This window comes from Rhyacophila brunnea, unplaced genomic scaffold (assembly GCF_057557595.1).
Source record: "Rhyacophila brunnea isolate RB1 unplaced genomic scaffold, BYU_Rbru_1.0 scaffold_1, whole genome shotgun sequence".
NCBI lineage: Eukaryota > Metazoa > Arthropoda > Insecta > Trichoptera > Rhyacophilidae > Rhyacophila > Rhyacophila brunnea.
Window position 1 is genome coordinate 57,251,920 of NW_028232751.1, and position 19,872 is coordinate 57,271,791.

The following is a 19,872-nucleotide window of genomic DNA, read 5'->3' on the forward strand; positions in this document are numbered from 1 at the left end:
TCGGTCTCATAGGCGAACATGATCAGACGGTGGTAGTTGACTGACGCGTCAATGAGGACTATCCAGTCCATGACGTGTCCGGCAGCACTGGTCGATATCAAGGTGACATCAATGTGAGATTCCCCATTGTTGGTGGAGAATGTGGCCGGACCACTAGGGTCATTCAGCTCCGTCAGGTCGTAAATTGCCAAGAGTTCATCAACAGCCGTCGGATTGTCCCGGCCCGGCCAGGGATCCCGGGGGCCCACAGCCACGATTGAACGTTGACGTCTGCTCCCACTATAATATGTTTGCTGCGGCATGCAATCAGGATTTTACTGATCTGTTCCGAAGTATTTCAGGATCTTTACACTGAGTTTAAAGTAGGAAGAAACCACCACGACGGAGTTCCCCGATTGGTCGGAGACCTCCGGTACGGCAAAGAATTCACTCGACAAGTAGAAAAGGTGTAGCACCATTAGAGCGGGATTCGCAACGAACATGCAAACCATGCATCCAGGCTGGGGCCGAAGGATCAGGACCAGGACCAAATCGATGTCCATCTCCAGCACCGTCCTGATCAGCTCCACCGTTGTAGCATTCCCTTTGCCCACATTTAACTGACCGAACCGGATCATTAAATTGAATAATCCATTCGCTTACGCTCCTGTGCCATTGCGTACTTGCCCGCTGGGCAGTCAGGGTCGGTCAACGCATGTTGGTGCGACTTCTTGTGCCTGGCGCAGGCAAAAAGCTAAGCCATTGACTGACAAAATTGGCAGTTCTGAGCTCAGTGCTGCCACCTATAGAGCAAATAATGTGTTAGGACTAAAATATGACATTATTGATGGATACTTGTCAGAAATAATTATGGATAACGTATTTTTGTATTATTATTATTGTTGAATGGCGAACCGCTAGTGGATGGTCTAATAAAAATATATCAGTAAGCATTGTATATTGATATATTGAATTTTAGTTGAAGGTCACTTTTTAACTTTGGCTGGTAATATTATAATCCTGCTTACATATAAAATAAATTAGTACATACATTATTCGGTATTAGGTACCGTTTACAGCAGGATGAACATATCTTAAGAGCAATAATAATTCAGACTTGAGTTGTAGACTTCATAAAGAAAAATCCCCAAATTCTTGATATTATACTGGATTTGATTCGTTTTGTGGGCAATTTTTTGAAATACCACCAGATGTAAATGTAGGAAACGACTAGGGAGAGACAGAAGAGTGCTGCGGAAGTCCTGGTGAAAGGAGTATCCGAGGAGTTAATGGAGGCGTAGAACTTGGTGCTTTGCTTGTTCCGCCAAGACCAAAGTGCCTCGTCTTCACTGTCCGCTCCTTCCAGAGAGCCCGATGACGGAATGGCTGAAACAAGTTATACTTTATGCATTAAAAGTTTTCCATTACATGTGTGACAAACAGGCACGCTCACATGAAAATGCTGTGGGGGGGGGTCGGTCCACTTCCAAAAAATATCTATAATAATTTGCGGGTGGGAGGGGCAAGATTTAACAAAATCTACCAGGTGCCATTGACTTCCACATTTACCCCGCCTACTACTTATCGTCTGTTGACGCTTCAATCGTGGACCCCACACTTTTCGGGGTACATTCCTTATATCCGGACACTCCACACTTTAAGTCGAGTAGTGAACACCTTGCTTTCAGCTATAACTTCATTTCAATAATTATTAGGATCGTTGAGTGTCCATTTGTATCATCCGCGCTGTTTTGTCTTTTAGAGATACCGTGTCAGAAAATTAAAGCAAATAATGGATGCCTCAAATAGTTGCACCAATTCATGAGTTCCACTGACATAGGCCTTGTGTGTTATAAAATGCCGAAAGGAGAGGGGGCAACTCATTTAGAAGACTGTTCGACAGCCAAATTGTCCGGGTCAAAATCCTCAGTCATGAGGTTCTGATGAAAAAGAAGAAGTAATATTCCATTCCCTAAATAATTTGTTTTTTTCACAAAGGTATTGATATCGTTCTCTTAAAATTTTCATAATTTTCATTGTTGTTTAATTGAATTTTAAAAACTGACTAATACCATCTGCAATTTGTATTCTTAGTTCAATGAAAAGAATAAGTATGACTGTCAAAGTTTAGTGCACACTATTTATGTCAAATCTCCACAGTCTACCTCCATGTATCGCCAATAATCTGTCGGAAAAATAAATGCAGGTGATTAACGTACCATTAAAATATTCACTTTTGGATAAAAGATGATGAGGCCGGTACAGCGAAGAGGAGATCGATGAGGAGACATTGAGGGGGATGCCGGCGATGATCTCCAATGAAGGGCAGGTGGGAAGAGGCCGTGTCCCCCCGCCCAAAGTATTCTCCAGCACGCGTGAGTACAAGTGGAGTCGGTTACCTTCCATGCGCTGTGGCAGCTCTGAAACCATTTGAAATTCATTGAAGATTGTGGTGCCTAATAACAAGTATGGGCGGTCCTCAACTTTAGTATGTTCTATTTTCGTGCAATTCGTTATTTAAACATTTCTTAAAATTTCGATAATGCAAAACTGTATGCTACCATACAGTCGCTCCTCTCTCCTCCTTTTGCTCCTTGAAATATTTCACCTTTATAAATTTATAAACATGAGTGAGAAACTGCTGTATAATACCAACAAAAAGAAATTAAGGACTCTCTTCATACGATCGAGACAAAGATGGAAATAATTAGAAGGTCTAAAAGCGGCAAATCTTTTATTGCAATCAGCCATTCATTCAACTTAAGTCAGTCAACATTGTTGTAGTCAAAGATTGTTTCCAAAAGACACAGCATAGTGATGGATAAAATGGAGAGATCTTTGTCGTCATGGATTGATGATCAACATCAAAAAGATGTACCAATTATTCAAGCTAAGACTCTTAGTTTGCATGAAGATTGGAAGACTCGATTAAAAGAAGATTCTAACAAGGAATTTCAAGAAAGTAAAGGCTGGTCCGACAAATTTAAACGGATGTATTCTTTATACAATATTAAATTTACTGAAGAAGCTGCCTGTGAATTTATTTCCTCATTGTCCAAAATATTAAAAAATACACTTTTTGATGGTTGTTTTTACATTTTTCTGCTTTCGTATATTCAACATTCGTACACATTTTCAGGAACCAACAATGTATGAAAGTCGAGGACTGCCTGTACTATGCTCAAATATGGACAATTCATTCTAAAATGGTTAATTACATTTTTTTTTTAGTTCAGGAAAGTAACAATACACATTTAACCAGCTCGCACATCTAAACTCGTCTCGTCTGCAACGTGTCGATATGATGTCATCGTTATTCACAAAACACACATTGCCAAATTTAACGTAACGAATCTCCCCGGGAGGTCAAGAGAAAAGCATGTATCCATGCTAAAATAAAACATATTTACCTGATGGGATTATGTTGACCTCACCATGAGGGATGCTATTATGTACAAATAACTTGGGTAAATGGCCAGTTAATGTGTATTCCAGAATGGCATCTAACATCCAGAAGCAAGGCTTTTCGAGATGACTACTGTCCAAACAATTTGAGTCTCCATAAATGGCGATGCGACCTGCGGTTTTCTTCATGGACATAGAGACTGTTTGGTTATTGAATGCGGTGTAATTGTCAATTTGCTGAATCTGATTGGAGATATCGTTGTGAGAGTTGGTCTGCAGGAATCCCAGTATGGGCACAGGAAGAATCTCATCATGATTATTTGGATTCTTAGCATCACCGTTTTCCAAAACCAATATCTAAAATTAAATAACAGTTCAATTGATTTATAATTGCGATATGATGAACACAGTTTAGAATATATTATATTATGTTTATTTCTACTATTATAATGGAATTTAATCACATATATATATGTCACTTTCCAACATTTTAACTCACACTGACTAACTGACACTCTACTAAAACTAAATTACATAGCATGTGTGCTCCTAAGGCTAGAGTGAAGGTTGTATTAACAGATTTTATATTAGAAATAGGTGTTGGCCATTCGTCCAACGCATTGGATTTTTGAACCGGATCAAATACACAACATGCATTATGACGAGGCACATGTTCTAACTCGCGACCCACCACTTTGTATTTATATAGAGATGGCCATTCTACGCACTTCACAATAATAAAGTAAGTTACTTTTATATAATATATACCAAATAAAAGGGCGGTAGATTAGTAAATCTTACTTAAAAACTTGGCACCCGCCATGGAGGTGAGGTTAAAAAACTTTTGTCTTGTTCAATGGGTCAGTGGTCAAATTCACATGTTATTTTTTTCAATTATCATGTGCTATGATCATGATAAGAAGATGGACACAACGGGTTCTACGATAATTCATACTGTGGATGTCCATCATTGACTTACTAATTGACACTGGTTTGGATACAATATCATAATAATAAATGGCCAGGTTAGCAGAAGTAAAAAAGATGAATTTGACTTGACTATTTGCAATATGCACCATTATTGTAATGGGGTTGCTGCCAAAAGTTGGTAAGTTGATAATTTAGGTATTTAGAATTAATAACGGATTAAATGTCTATATATAAATATCGTCGCTTCCAAGGCAAAACCACTTGATGTGAAATTGAGTTTTGAATGCCATTACCTACAGCAGCAGGCAAAAACACATTAAGGCAAATAATTTTCAACTGTAGGCGCGACGAAATTTTGGACTCGCTGCCATTCAGTGAGAGAATGTCGAGCCAGAAACATGTCACTTTGCTGCGTGATGGCGACGGGTCAATTAATTCTAAAATCGTGTAAAGATGACTAAAAACGTTACCCATTTACTTTAAAAAGAAAACATGTCAATGAATATATTATTATTGTTACTAATAGAACAATAAACGGACATAAAATGGACGTATGTTGGATTTATATGACAAATAATATTTCGTTTGACAGGCGTCATTTGCACCCGCGACCCGCAATCCGCGCATCGCCTAGCAACAATCTTTTTAGACCGAGCCTCAACTAATGCATGGCCTTAATGGAGGGACCAATAGGAACGCTTTAATATCATAACATAATAACAGAAATATAATATCTTATTTTTTTTTTTAACTATTTGTGATGTTTTGTTCCTTCTCATGAAAGTGACAAATATTCTGATAAGTGGTTTTGCCGTGGAAACGACGATGTATGCTAGAAAAAAATTCAAGGTCGTCTGATATATAGAATATGCACATAAAGCACAAAGAAATTAGCATTATTCCTGATTTTAGAGGGTATGTCAAACTTCAAATTGCAATTATTCCATAACATGATCTCGAGACTTACCAACTTTTGGCAGTAACACCACGAATATACAGTGTCTTTGAACATAATAGGAGAACACTGTTCTAAAGATATGAATGTGAATTTACAACATGCACCCACCCTTATTGCGATGTGAGTAGGATTAATTTTTAAATCATATTGTTTGTTAAAAAATGAAATTTGTTTGCATCATATTGTTATATCGATTATATCTTTAATTCTTCATGTGCATTGCCCATTAGTACAGTAGTCAATGTCATGGAAAAGAAAATAGTGATTTATTTTTGAAGTCAGCAAGTACTTACTTGTTTCCCTTGGTCTTTTAGAGGAGTAGAAACTAAGATCCCTTCCAGAGGGAATGTATGAATGTGTGTACCACTAGCGTAATACATAGAGTGGTCGCCCAATTGGAAATTTCCTTCAAACACTCTGTCACCAAGAGCTATTTGGAAAACACTCAACAAATCATTTAAAGCGGGGACGTTGGCTCCTCCAGTTTCTGGCATCCACCTATGACAAACCGTTTTTACAAAATAATTTTTACATTAAAAATACTGGAATTCCAGGATTATAATAATTCTGCAGTAAGATAGCAAAACACAATAATATGTCCTTTTTCAAAATTACTTTTCAGGAACAATTTTAAACTTCGAAAAATATTCAAATGAACAAATCACATATTGACACAGCTTATTTCTCCCAACCTACAAGCCGGCTCACACATATAAACTCGTCTCATCTGCAACATGTCGAATACGTCGATGCGACGTAATTGTTATTCACATAACACACATTACCAAATGGAGCTCCGCACATTGGTGGAATGTAACATTTTAGTTTGAAAAAAACATCTGGTATTACTTGGAATAAATTGTATGTGACTGTCACCTACAAATCACTCGCCGCCCGAGTTGCGGTTACGCATACGCACAAGCTAAGTCGGATATTCGGGACATTCGTATTCAGACATCAACCTCGGCGGTCCTCGGAAGACATGTCCAAAATGGCAGAGCGCAACAACGTTCAAGAAAATAAGAAATAGCCGTGTATACTAGAAGATGTGCATAATTGATGGATGAACCCAATATTTTTTGCCTACTACTTCAATTTCTGCGGTACCAATACATAATAAACACTGTTTCTACATCTAATACTCTAATTGCATTTTTGGTGTTTGATTACTTTCACGTTTCGAGAGGTTACGCGTGTCGCTGTCGCTAGGCTCCTATGTGCACGGTCAAATATGCAAGATGCTTGCGACATTCCTACAAGATTTGATTTATGACTGTACTACAGACGAGACGAGTTTAGATGTTCGAGCCGGCTAATACCTAGACATACCATATTTTGATATCTTGTAGATCTCACTGAGCCGAGTCTGCAGGTATACATAACTCAATTTGCCAAAAAACGAACATATCATGTTTTGCTATCTTACTACAGAATATTATCTAAAAAATATTATAGTTTTATGAACTAAAGAAATTATTAAAAGGGGCTAGCGATTACATTAAATAATATACATATTGTGATTCAACTATTAGTGGTTATATTTTCTGGTTCATTGCTGGAAAATTGTATATAGTTTTTCATTAGATGCAAGATTAATCTAATAAATATTTTTCTATGCGGCTCTAACCATTTTCTTGTGTTTTCATCATAAAATTTGACTTTTCTCATAACTGTGGTGTTGTACCAGTCGGCAAAGATTACCACTGAGAGACCATTATCGACATCTCGCTTCAGTTTGGCAATTTCTTCAGGAAAATATTCTTCTTCTGGGTCAACAAGTAACAGAGTACCATACTGACTGGCATCCAGACACGTCAAAGGGGATCCTGAAACAATGTATGAAAGAATGTCATAATCATTTAGTATACTTAATATTATGTATAATAAATCGCGCACGCAATGTCATAAAATATTATGTACATAATATAAATGAAACAGAAAGAAAATTGGACTAAATCTATAGATCAAAATAAGAACTCCTTCAATCTGTCACATCCCCCACTACTATTTCTAAGTGATTTCTAATTAATAATGTTTTTTTTTGTATCAGTTCTCTGCTAAGTGTCTCAAATTATTGTGACTGAAGAACAAAAGAAAATTGCTATACATATAAATAAAAGTAGCAAATTCAATTTTATAGCGACAATAGCTGCTGGCGCGCAAATGAATATACATCTGAATGTGGCAGATAACCTGAATGAAGTTTGCACTGTGAGTGTGTAACCATAGTAATTACAAATTTTTCGATTTTGGAATATAAATGTAAAACAACTTGTAGTAAGTTATATGTAAAAGGCTTAAGCGTCGGCCTATAGCGTCGTAGGTACCAGGTTCGAATCCTGGGTCTGGCAAGTACACATATTGTTTTTCAAGTGGATGACACCCATTTCTCGTAAAAACAAAATCTGTTGATACAAACCTCCACACTGTGGAGGCCCTATGATCTTATTTGGATCAGACATGGTCGAAAAAAAAATAAATATGGAAATTAATAAATGAATATAGCGCCGGCTAGACGGCAGCGACTTGCCTGCACGGCATAGTTTGTGACAACTACTTTTACAGCGCTTTTCGGTTTACGCGAGCTACAGTTTTCCTTTCCATACACACGGGCTTCCTGATACAAACCGGTTTGCACAGGTAAGCTTGTGGTAAAGCATGAGCGTCTAGCCGGCGCTTATTGCATGATGTTTCTATAATCCAAATATTGCCGTTTTATTCTATAAACTCTATTTTTGTTGCTAAATGAAACTGTTAAGCCCTAAATCTTAAAAATATGTCATTTGTACTTACTATAATTTTACACTCACGGTGCGAATTATGTAATTCCGATTGAAACAAATAAGCAAATCTTTCGCCAGCCAGAATTTTTTATTCTCTTTGCAAACTAATCTACAGGAATCAATCGATTAATTTCAAAATTAATACAGTACACTCTCAGTAATCTGCCGCTCGATTATCCGATAACTACTATAATCCACCGTTATTTTTACTAGTTGAAAGCACAAAATCAAGCTCTATAATTCGCCGCTATTCGATTGTCAAATTCAGTAGTCCGCCGCGTACAAGTATACAACGCAGATTAGACAGGTTTATTATGGAAACTTCTCCTTCGTAAAATGTACGTTCATCGCGAAGAAAGTAATGTACCAGGGAGGAAAGTGCCCAAGGACCGCATAACAATAATTATGCCGTGCTCCAATGCGACCGGAACACCAAAATGAAGCTTTTGGTCATAGGGAAAGCCAGGAATCCTAAGCCATTCAAGAATATCTGCCTCACTGAACAACTGGTTGAGTCAAGTGATTTACTGTTTAATATTTAGTTAATAAACTTAGTTTATAAACATGTATTATTTAGTAAATAATATGTACTTGATTTTGATTATAAATAAAACCGTAATTTGCTAGTACAAATTTCTCAAAAAAACTATTTTTACGAAATACCTGTTTTAATTTTTACCATATTATGTATGTATGCACTAAAATCCGCCGTTTTCATTAATTGGACACTTGTCTGGTTTTTGGGGTGGCGGATTACTGAGAGTGTACTGTATAAGCAACATTCTTGCACCCGTATGCCTCCTGTTTGATTTTGGATTAGTTCATTTGATAGGCAGCTCTAATTCATCCTCCTGATATAGTTGTTAGTGTTTTACTGAGGTATCAAAATAGCGCTTATGAGCAGGTATTAAAAAAGGCCAATGGTTAAAATTTGTCGCAATTAAGCATGGTAGTCGTAGCATAGTGGTAACGCACAGGGCGCGATACCCAAGAGACATAGGTTCGATTCCTGCCGGGTGTCTTACTTTTTTCAAAAAAGATTTTTTTCTATTGGCTATATTATTTTCTCATGAGTGTTTTCAAAATTATGTATGTTCAATAATTAGAATGGTGCATTCTTAAATCTTGTGAATTATTCGTTGAATAAAGAAATAGTTAATCTCTATAAATATGTAATGTAGTGAATCTAAAAAAAGGTTGCTTAGACTAATGATTAAATTAGCTGCTGATTTTTCTAGTTGTATATTCCTCTGTAGATAACAATCTTCACACTATCAAAACCCTAAACATTTCAACATAAACCATGAATTTTTTATGCATAAATAATATTATTGTTTCATTAACACATGTCATACATCGACCATTTCTTAACACAAAACATGTTCGATTTGTGTTGGAACCAAAATATTAACATTATAATACACATGTAGCTATATGCCTGTGGAAGAATAGAGCGCATCAATTATTGTATATAGACAGATAAACAGCTGAATACACTGAATAAGGATATTCAAATAAACAATCGCATATGAATTAGGTCAACAAACATTGTGAAAGCGCTATCAAGTATTGTAATACAAAAAGTTTTTAAGACTCCCTCTCGAAATACTCTACACACTTTGGAGCCAGCCAACGCAATAAGATTACTCACCCAAGACCTCAACGTAATATCCGGAATTCCTGAGATTCTGGTACAGGTCTTTGAAGTTGGTGTGGATGTGATCGGCATTCCAATCCAGTGGATCATTCTTCACTTTAAGATTATCCCGCGGAAAATAGCCAGGCGGATAGCGGAGGCTGTGGAACTGGTCCCACACAATTCTTCTGTAGCGGGGGGGCTGTGGTATTATCTTAGCTCTGAAACATCATATAATAATGAGATGCTGAGGATTAAACGAATACATGTGATATATTTAAAAAAATAGTAAAGAGGAGTTTTCACCAAATACTTATTTATGTGTGAAGCATGATTTAAAGATTTAACTGCTTTGTATGAAAAGTTAAATTCATTTTATTCCTAACATTGGATTATACCTATCTCATATTATATTATAATTTGTTATTATTTTCATAGGAATGTATATAATTTGAATGCTTTAACTTGGCTTGAAATAATAAAAATATCAATAAAAATAAAGTTTTTTTCATGGAATAGTAATAATGGATCATTTGAGAACAAGACTTCATTTAAAAAAAAAATTAAGAATTTCTCGGTCACTGGTGCACTTATATCCGTTTAATCCTCAGCACCTCAATTATAGTTATTATGATGAATATATCAATTACGGCTCATGCTGAAACCCTGTCTTTATCTGGCGTAACCCGAGGCATAAAAATGATGTGAGCAGGGTGGACAGACATCATGTATTTGCGGGGTATGTGCGGTTTTTACAACATTTTATCCCATTGTCCCCATAAAGGTTGTCAGGACACTTAAATGTCTTGTATTTATATAATTAACATTGTAAAATCTATAAAAAGTATATTACCATTTTGCTGTTAAACGTTGCATAATTTGGGTCCCTCCCTATAAAGAGTGGAGGATAAATTAACAAACGTTTTATGAGGAACGTAATCATAAAAGCCATTCACTTTCTTGCACTGGATCTAGCACATATTGAAAAAAACATGGATTTTATTGCCATTCGTCGGTCAAAATCCATAACCCACTGTATCAGAGACGGATGATCTACCAACTAAGCCAATCGTGGATGCAAAATTCATATTCACAACATATCGACAATTCCTGAGTAAAAGGCCGTAGCTGCGTTTTTGGCTATTTTGACTTGATTGCCTTTTATAAAATAATTTAAAAAATAATACAATAATGATAATAGAAAAAAAAACAAAAATTCAATCAATATAATATATCAATCAACTAAAAATATTACGATTTCATCGTTAAAAAATAACGTTGTGGTGTCATTAAAATTAATTGAAATCGTACTACTGAAAAGTACCATTTTGCAGTTACGGCCTTATACGTAGGTGTCGATATTTTAGAATATGTTTTTAACATTGCAACACTGAAATGGTAAATGTGTGTATTTTGCATTATCAGCCTATTACAGCAATTCTGTTGACACGCTGTAGTAGTCATTTTTATATTTATTACATGATGACATAATAAATATAAATGATAAGTAAAATAAGGCATCTGCAGATTTATATCTAAATAGAAATGTCCAAAGCGTAGCCTTTGAAGAACGACTTTAGTACCTAGATGACATTGATGGACTGTGAGGTCTTTCAAGAGAAGATTCTTGAGCAAACATAAACTCCAGTATTATTACGAAAGCCTCAATAATTCTGGAGGAGTGAACTAATAACTCAGTACCTGATTGGGAGTTGTAAAGTCGTATTGGAAGTTGTCTGTCCATTTTCAGACGGAGGGTTGACACTTTCGATGGTAATGTTCAAATGCCCTTGCGCGATTCCCTCAAAAGCAGAGCCGTAAGAAGATACTGTCAAGCTGATTGCGATCCAGCCAGACCATGGCCACAGCATCTGACTGTATGTGGCGCTCACTTGCAACATTTTCCCGTGTTGACCGACATATGGGTACCATTGAACGTTAGTCTGTAAATATTTAAAATTATCAGTGTGTATAAAATAAAAATTACAATGTTTATGTCAGTGAAATGCTAAAAATTGCAGCATTTTTCCATGTCCAATTTATGGAGTTGCTGAATTCATGTAATTTTAACTTTAAATGGCATAACATCCTGGATAAATGGTATATTACATGGATTATCTTTGATTGAGAAGACTACATACTAATACCTAATTGTTTTTTATTTGTCAAGATATAAATCGTCAATTTGTTTAAGGTGACGCATCAGTGAAACGCCAAATAATTTCCAACTGTAGGCGCGACGAAATTTTGGACTCGCTGCCATTCACTGAGAGAATCTCGAGTCAGAAGCACGTCACTTTGCTGCGTGATGGCGACGGGTCAATTAATTCTAAAATCGTGTAAAGATGACTAAAAACGTTACCCATTTACTTTTAAAAGAAAACATGTCAATGAATATATTATTATTGTTACTAATAGAACAATAAACAGAACATAAAATGAACGTATGTTGGATTTATATGAAAAATAATATTTCGTTTGACAGGTGTCATTTGCACCCGCGACCCGCAGTCCGCGCATCGCCTAGCAACGATCTTTTTAGACCGTGCCTCAACTAATGCATGGCCTTAACCCTTTCAAAGCGTTACGAATCCCGGTTTAATACAACAGTGCGCGTTGTGATTTCAAGCATCATTAAATCGTAATTAATGTCAGTCAAACATACACAAATAGAGTCGTAAAAAATCATTGACAAGTTCAAAAATGATTATGACCAAACCTAATATTTTATGCGACTCTAAAAATAAAAATTCGTCACCTAAATCTGATAAGAAATCACGAACAAGATTGCTTCATAGAAAAAGTGCCGGCTTATCCGAGTGCAGCCATGACAGTGATGAATCGGCGCTGGACAAGTGCGTCGATGACAGATGATAAACACTTCAGTATTCTTATAGTCTACCGGCTACCCAAATCACTTAATAAATTTCGACAAATTATTTATTTACACCCCACTTTTAAATATTATTAGTTTGTTTTGATAATTAATCATGACGCTATACCTACACTGAACAGAACACATAAAATCAACACCAATGTTCTACCTAATAATATTTTTTTAGCACTTCAAAATTTCAATAATCAAGCTTTTCATGATATTGTCTAAAACACGGTTATCCACATAACAGCACATTGCACTCGGAACACATATATCTTGAATACTTTTTAATTTTTGGTCTATGTTTTGAATTTGCACAAACATGACAGACTCTGCAAGGGTTTTGCCGTTTATTAGTGGGAGGAATTATGTCCGGCATATGTTTCGCTATCGCTCTGGCTGCTAAGCGCAGTGGTTTGTCAACTGGTTACTGCACGTGGGATGTGGATGGAACCTGGTATTTTTCAAATATCTGCCTAATTACGTTACGCTGAAAATCAGTAAGACCTGGTTTTTTCCCTGTAATTATGCTAGAGAGAATGTATGCATTTAATAAAAATAAATCTATTATGTGGAAAGCTACTTTTTTATACCACTTTATAGATTTTTGCATGTAGCTTAAAAAAGTGCTTAACATCATATCTGATTTGTCAACCGATCCCATAAATTTATTATACTGAATAAAACAACTAGGTTTTTGTATTGGCTCTCCAGTCTGTCTGTTTATTTTACCAGTTGGTGATAATAATTCGCTGTGAAGAGTTGTTAGCATGTGGACTTCACGACGGTTGTGCCATTTTATTGCCAACAGAGCCACAATTTTTCGATTCAATTTCACCTTTCCTCAATTTTTCAAATTTCGGCATATTTCTCCGATTTTTTCTGACCGTTCCGCAAGCATTTGTTTTGTTGTCATGTAGGAATTTAAATAAATCTGAGCTTGAATACCAGTTGTCTGTCCACATATTATGTCCCTTTACAAAATATTCATTCATTAACGTTGTTACAACAGCTCCTGATATGCAAGACCCTGATCGTCAATAATATCTGTACCTTCCCCGCAATATAAATAAGTCTAAAATATAGCCAGTCACTACATCGCACAAAATGAACATTTTTATGCCGAAACGGTGGCGTTTTGAAGGAATGTACTGTTTAAACAGCAATCTACATTTGTAAACAATTATGCTTTCGTCGATGCATAAGTTCTCGTGCGGCATCATTGTTTTTTTAATATTTCTCGGCAATGGTCGATCAGAATTCTAATTTTATGTAATTTATCTCCGGGAATTTGAGTATTGGGATCCGAAAAGTTCAACATCCTCAAAAGCAACGTATATCTGTCTCTTGGCATTGCTTTCCCGAAAATTTGGCTGGATAAGAGTGGATCGGTTGACCAATGTTCCTCTATTGTGATGTGACGATTTCTAGTCATCAACATACTTACAGCAAAAAAATGTACATTTCTAGGACGTCTGTGTTGACCCACTTATGCATTCGTGATTTCGACGACGGTTCTTGTTTTTTAATGTCTTCTGTATAGTTATTTGTTTCGATTACGATTCTGTCCATTATATTTGAATTCAAAAAATGTTCAAAAAAATCTATTTGTTTAGAGCTATCTGATATCAAATTTGTGAACAACCGGTATGAAAGGCCCAGTAGTCCACGGAGACATTACTATTTAAATTAGAGGCCGCGGCAGTAGCACTTTCTGATGGGGCACTGGAAGTATCTGAATCATCTTAGTACCCATTTTCACTCAACACATAATCTGAATCAGGATCGTGAATTGCTTCTGCCATTTCATCGCACAAATTAGCAGGGATATCCATTTTAAAATAATCACAAAAAATCTAACACTGTTAAAACTGTTAATTATTCCCATACAGAAATTTTCGATTGTGTGAAAATGTTTATTCACTTAATTCAATTCACTTAACGTATCTTTTCTTTATAAATGACTGATAACTAGGGTAAATAAACAATTTTTGTCCGTTTTACATAATAGTATAACCAGAAAATAGTATTTAAAAATGTTAATCAATGATAAATAAAGAGAAATATTAAATCGCGGACTCATATATTTAAAAGTGCGGCAGTAAAATGTCATCGGCGCACACACACTGAAACGCGATCTGGCCAACATACGCGGGAAATTTTAAACTACTGTGATGACTGATGTTTGGTTATCCAAGACACCCTCCAGAAAAATATATTTTTTAAATTATTAAACAAAAGTTTCGACCAAATATATGCAGATGTCAGGAGAAGGATGATTTTGGAATATTTTAAATTAATACATATTTGATTTTTTGCCGCCCGGGCGTAAGCAGTACTAGGTGACGGAAATTCAAAATGGCTTTAGTCAGCAGCCGTGCGAATGACTCGCGTGTATAGGCTGACTAAAGTCAGTTGCCGCGTAGTATGGGTTAAAATAGAATTGATTCATAATGATAATAAACAATCACAAACATGTCAAATGCTTATTTATCATTATATGAATTCAAAATTTAAAAAAAATGACAAAGATGGCATGTTTCAACAACGCCAGCTTACGAAATGTTACTTTTGTTCTGGCTATCAATTCAACCACACTAAAAACGTTACAAAACTGTCAACTGTTTTAATACCAAAATCTTATGATGCTTGTAATAAGTCCAACGTTTTTTTATTCAAATTATACATTTCTATAATTCTTGGAGGCACCGTGTGGTGTGCATATCCTCCAACAAAAGGGCGGACAAAAGAAGAATATAAGAATATTAATCAAATTTACCACTAGTCCAGAAACTCCGAGCCCGTTGAGGATTGTGATATTGATGATGGTAGGCATGGCACCGTAATACATAGGTTGTGTACAGTACGGCCACATGTACTGGCACTCGGTCAAATCAACGTACGACGGACTTAAACTGGCCTGCGGTTTGTACCCTTTCAAAATCTGCAAATTAGAGATATTTCATAAAATATATGAATTAATTATTAGTATAATTTTTTAGATGAGAATTATTCTTCTTCTTTGGCCATATCCGCCCCTTAATTGGAGCATATGGACACCACGCGGCGCCTGCAAGAATCCCTGTCGCTCGCCAGTTTTCTTGCTTCGTTCTAGGTCAAACCAGCATCTATGGATAGTATTTAGCGGCCTTCGACGCCTGAATTCGATCGGCTTGAAAAACAGGCAAGCCAGGTTGAGGTTCTCTTTTGGCATCCGCAGCACGTGGCTGAGCCAGGTCCAACGTCGCTTCTTCACTCTGATCGTGATGAGAGGCTGCTTGGTGCGTTCTCTAATCTCCTTGTTGCTCCTAAAGTTATACCACCTGCACACCCAGTATCCGTCGCAAATATCTGTTTTCGAAACTCACTATGATGACAATTATAATTAACAATAAACTATTCATACCTGATATGCCTTGAGCAAATCCAATTTCCCATGTCCCTGCTCAAACATATTGACTCCTGGCAGACGTCTGGCAGATGCCATGAGCGCCTGCTTCATGGAGGCCGGTGTGAGGATACCTTTATCTAGGACTGCACTGGCCAGGAGAGCAACGGCTCCCGCCACCACTGGTGAAGCCACACTCGTGCCTTCAATCAATACAACAGCGATATTAAATTAGTATACAAATGAATATTAATCAAATTTATGTAGTGTGCATTTACCATTGGTGTGGTTTTGGAGTGTGGTTAGTGCCTGAAGACGCCAAAAGGCGAAACCCGGGTCGCAAAAAAATATTCAAATGGAACAGTAAAAACTTAAATCAAATTCCATCAAGTACCTTCAGTCAATAGTATTAATTTTCTTAAATAGTGGTTAATGTAACATTTATCCAGTCTTATGTCGAGTCAGACTGGACTTCAACTTTATTCTCACAAGTCCTAAATCAAGTGATACTCAACATTGAATTTTTGAAACACGTGGTAATCGTCAACTCAACTGTGACTGATCATCTGCGTTATGCGCGATAAATATAAATTATTCTATTCTTGGCCACGACTCTGGTGAACGAGTGACATTTCATCATCAGGGGCGATCTGGGCAGACAATCGCCTAGGGAAATTGTCAGTGTAATTTGAGCTTAATACAGTAAAACTTTAGTTATCCTGATATTCGATAACCTGAATTTCTTTTTGATCATAAGTTTCGTATGATTATAAGGAAAAGGTACAATTTAAAATACATAGGTGAAACAAATGTTATTAACCTTTCTTACGCGGCAACTGACTTTAGTCAGCCTATACGCGCGAGTTATCCGCGTGTCAGCTGATTAAAGTCATTTCGATTTTCGTTTGCCTAGTACTGCTTTCGGTCAGGTGCGAAAAATTTTAATATTCATTTTATTTATTCAGAAATCATCTTTCTCCTGACATCTGTCGATGTATAGCCTAAAATTTTGTTCTATCTAATTTAAATAAATATTTTTCGGGAGCGTGTCTCGGATATAAAAAATATCCATCATCAGGTCACTTCAAATTTGCCGCCTATATTCGCCTTATCGCTACTCAGTGCATGTGCGCCGAAGACATTTTACTGACACGTTTGTAATGATACGAGTTCGCGATATAATATGTTATATTGTTTTTTAGTGATTGAAAAACTATTTGGTGCGTAAACTGTTAAATAGAATGTTCGAAAGTTACATTGATCAAAGTGAATTTACAAAACATTTTTACAAAAAGAATGCTTTTGGAGATTGTCTATCTGATAGTATAATATTATTCATGAGTTAATAGTTTCGGAAAATAATTTGAACAAGGTGTAATTTAAATATACGAGTCAGCGATTTAATATTTCTCTTTCGTTGATTAACATTTTTAAATACTATTTTCTGGTTATACTATTATGTAAAACGGACAAAAATTGTTTATTTACCCCAGTTATCAGTCATTTATAAAGAAAAGATACGTTAAGTGAATTGAATTAAGTGAATAAACATTTTCACACAATCGAAAAAATTAAAAACGTTTTTGTGATAGCTACGTATATTTTGCGTGTTCGATTATTTTAAAATGGATATCCCTGCTAATTTGTGCGATGAAATGGGAGAAGCAATTTGTGATCCTGAATATGCCGGATATAATTCCTCCCACTAATAAATGACAACATCCTTGCAGAATCTGTCATGTTTGTGCAAATTCAAAACGTAAACCAAAAACTAAAAAGTATTCAAGATATAATGTGTTCCGAATGCAATGTGCAGTTATGTGTATACCCGTGTTTTAGACAATATCATGAAAAGCTTAATTATTGAAAATTGAAGTGCTAAAAAAATATTATTAGGTATAACATTGGTGTTGATTTTATGTGTTCTGTTTAATGTAGGTATAGCGTCACGATTAATTATCAAAACAAACTAATAATATTTAAACTTACTTGACACCGTTTTTTACGACTCTATTTGTGTATGTTTGACTGACATTTATTACGATTTATTGATGCTTGAAATCAGAACGCGCACTGTTGTATGAAGCCGGGATTCGTAATGCTTTGATAGGGTTAAAAAGATTTATTATGGAAGTAATTCTATCATTCGGATTTATCGTTATCCGGACCTGTATTGTATTAACAGATTTTTGTTTTTACGAGGAATGGATGTTAGTCACTTGCTCAACCTATTAGGTCCATAATCTGAGTCGGAGTCAGACACACATTGAAAAACAATGTATTAATATTATTGGTAAGTATTAATTTATTGATATCATACAATTTTTGATGCATCAATCCATACATCTCTTTGGTGGTTGAAAAAATTACTTACAATATAAAAATGGAATGAAACATCCCAGAGGGATTCATCTCTTGTTATGTGGCGTATCTTTCTTTTTTCATCATACCTACATACCAGTGGCGAAGGGTGGAGGTAGGCTGTTAATATCCGCTATAAATAGTGTACACCAAGCTTTATCACACATACGTAAGTATTTGTTTTCATTGAAATAAGACTACAATTTACAGATGGTGCTGGTTAGTTTTTAAAATTCAATGAAACCCTGTAAAAACCAAGCCATAATAGATAATAGTGAAAAAATACTCATCTATCTATAAAATAATATCTAAAATTATCCTTTTAATCCTTTGAATATTTTATAGGTACAATAATATTTTTTTATCTACTATAGTTTAGTTTAGGCAGGACTATGAATTTTTATATATATGAACCGACAATATGTGTAATAATGTATTCTTAATCCAACGAAAACAAATAAGTATGAATGAAAAAGTGTGCACAATTTTGTTGTATCGCCTATTATAAACCAAAACTATTATGGTTTGTTGGTTTAGGCAGGGTTTAATTGATTTTTAAAAACTAACCAACACCATCTATAAATTGTAGTTTTAGTTTAATAAAAACAAATACGTATGACTAACAAAGTTTAATGTGCAATATTTATGGCAGATCTTAACAGCCTACCGCCACCCTTCGCTATTGCTATGTATGAGTAACATAATTACAAAAAACGATAATCCAAAATAATGTAGGTTGTGCGCTTACCTGACAATGACCTGCATCCGCCTTTCATACTTGATCCTTGCACACTACAGCCATATGTTACAATGTCAGGTTTAATCCGTCCATATCCCTGCAAAATGAGACAAATATATACTTTAGTTAATGTGACATATGAGCATGTTACGTTCTACACTAAGTGTCGATAATGCAGGATTCCCAATATTCTCTCATTCAGTTTATTTTTGTTTTCAAATCCAAAAATTGAATCAACGTGAGACATCAGATTGATTCAATTTATGATTATATTTATGGTTTATTTGTGTGTTTTAGATATCCAAAAAAAATAATAACAAAATAGGTAAGTACACACCAAATGAATTTTAAGATAATTTGAAACTACAAATGAAGAGGGTACTTAGTATGGTTAGTCTGTTTAAGGGCGGCACTTTGCCAAGGGGCGTCATGAACATTAATTCATACCTGAAGGAAAAATTTAACTCGAAACGCCCCCCCTGCCTTGTGTACGCGCTTAAAAAAAAGTGTTTGTATTCTGCCGCGGATGCAAAATACTTATATAAAAATGCACCGACAAGCAAGCAAATGATTGTGGTATTCTTTTACTCTTTCACCAGAAGTAACAACACGTGGTTTCGTGTACTGTCCAATCTACCTACATAAATAATTTGATAGCAATGTTTGCAGTTGTACACATACGCATTGCTTCAAACAAATGTTTATGCATGTGCATTTGTGTAGGTGAAATAGATTACCAACAATGTACTTACATATGTACTTATATTTAATATGATCGCGGGATGCTTATGTAAATAGGTATGCTACGCAAAAAG

General features: G+C 35.7%; 1 protein-coding gene across 1 annotated transcript in view; it reads right to left on the bottom strand.

Moving 5' to 3' along the window:
- Positions 1-431: 431 nt before the first annotated feature.
- Positions 432-19,872, bottom strand: part of S1P (membrane-bound transcription factor site-1 protease) — a 28,190-nt gene continuing 8,749 nt past the window's right edge. Inside the window, exons 8-17 of the mRNA XM_085947520.1 lie at positions 19,067-19,154; positions 15,976-16,160; positions 15,349-15,513; positions 11,393-11,634; positions 9,707-9,912; positions 6,900-7,098; positions 5,566-5,770; positions 3,390-3,741; positions 2,199-2,399; positions 432-1,365 (exon numbers count right to left, since the gene is read on the bottom strand). Of these exons, the coding sequence (XP_085803646.1) occupies positions 1,091-1,365; positions 2,199-2,399; positions 3,390-3,741; positions 5,566-5,770; positions 6,900-7,098; positions 9,707-9,912; positions 11,393-11,634; positions 15,349-15,513; positions 15,976-16,160; positions 19,067-19,154 (2,118 nt within the window). The 3' untranslated portion in view covers positions 432-1,090. The remainder of the gene's footprint in view (positions 1,366-2,198; positions 2,400-3,389; positions 3,742-5,565; positions 5,771-6,899; positions 7,099-9,706; positions 9,913-11,392; positions 11,635-15,348; positions 15,514-15,975; positions 16,161-19,066; positions 19,155-19,872) is intronic.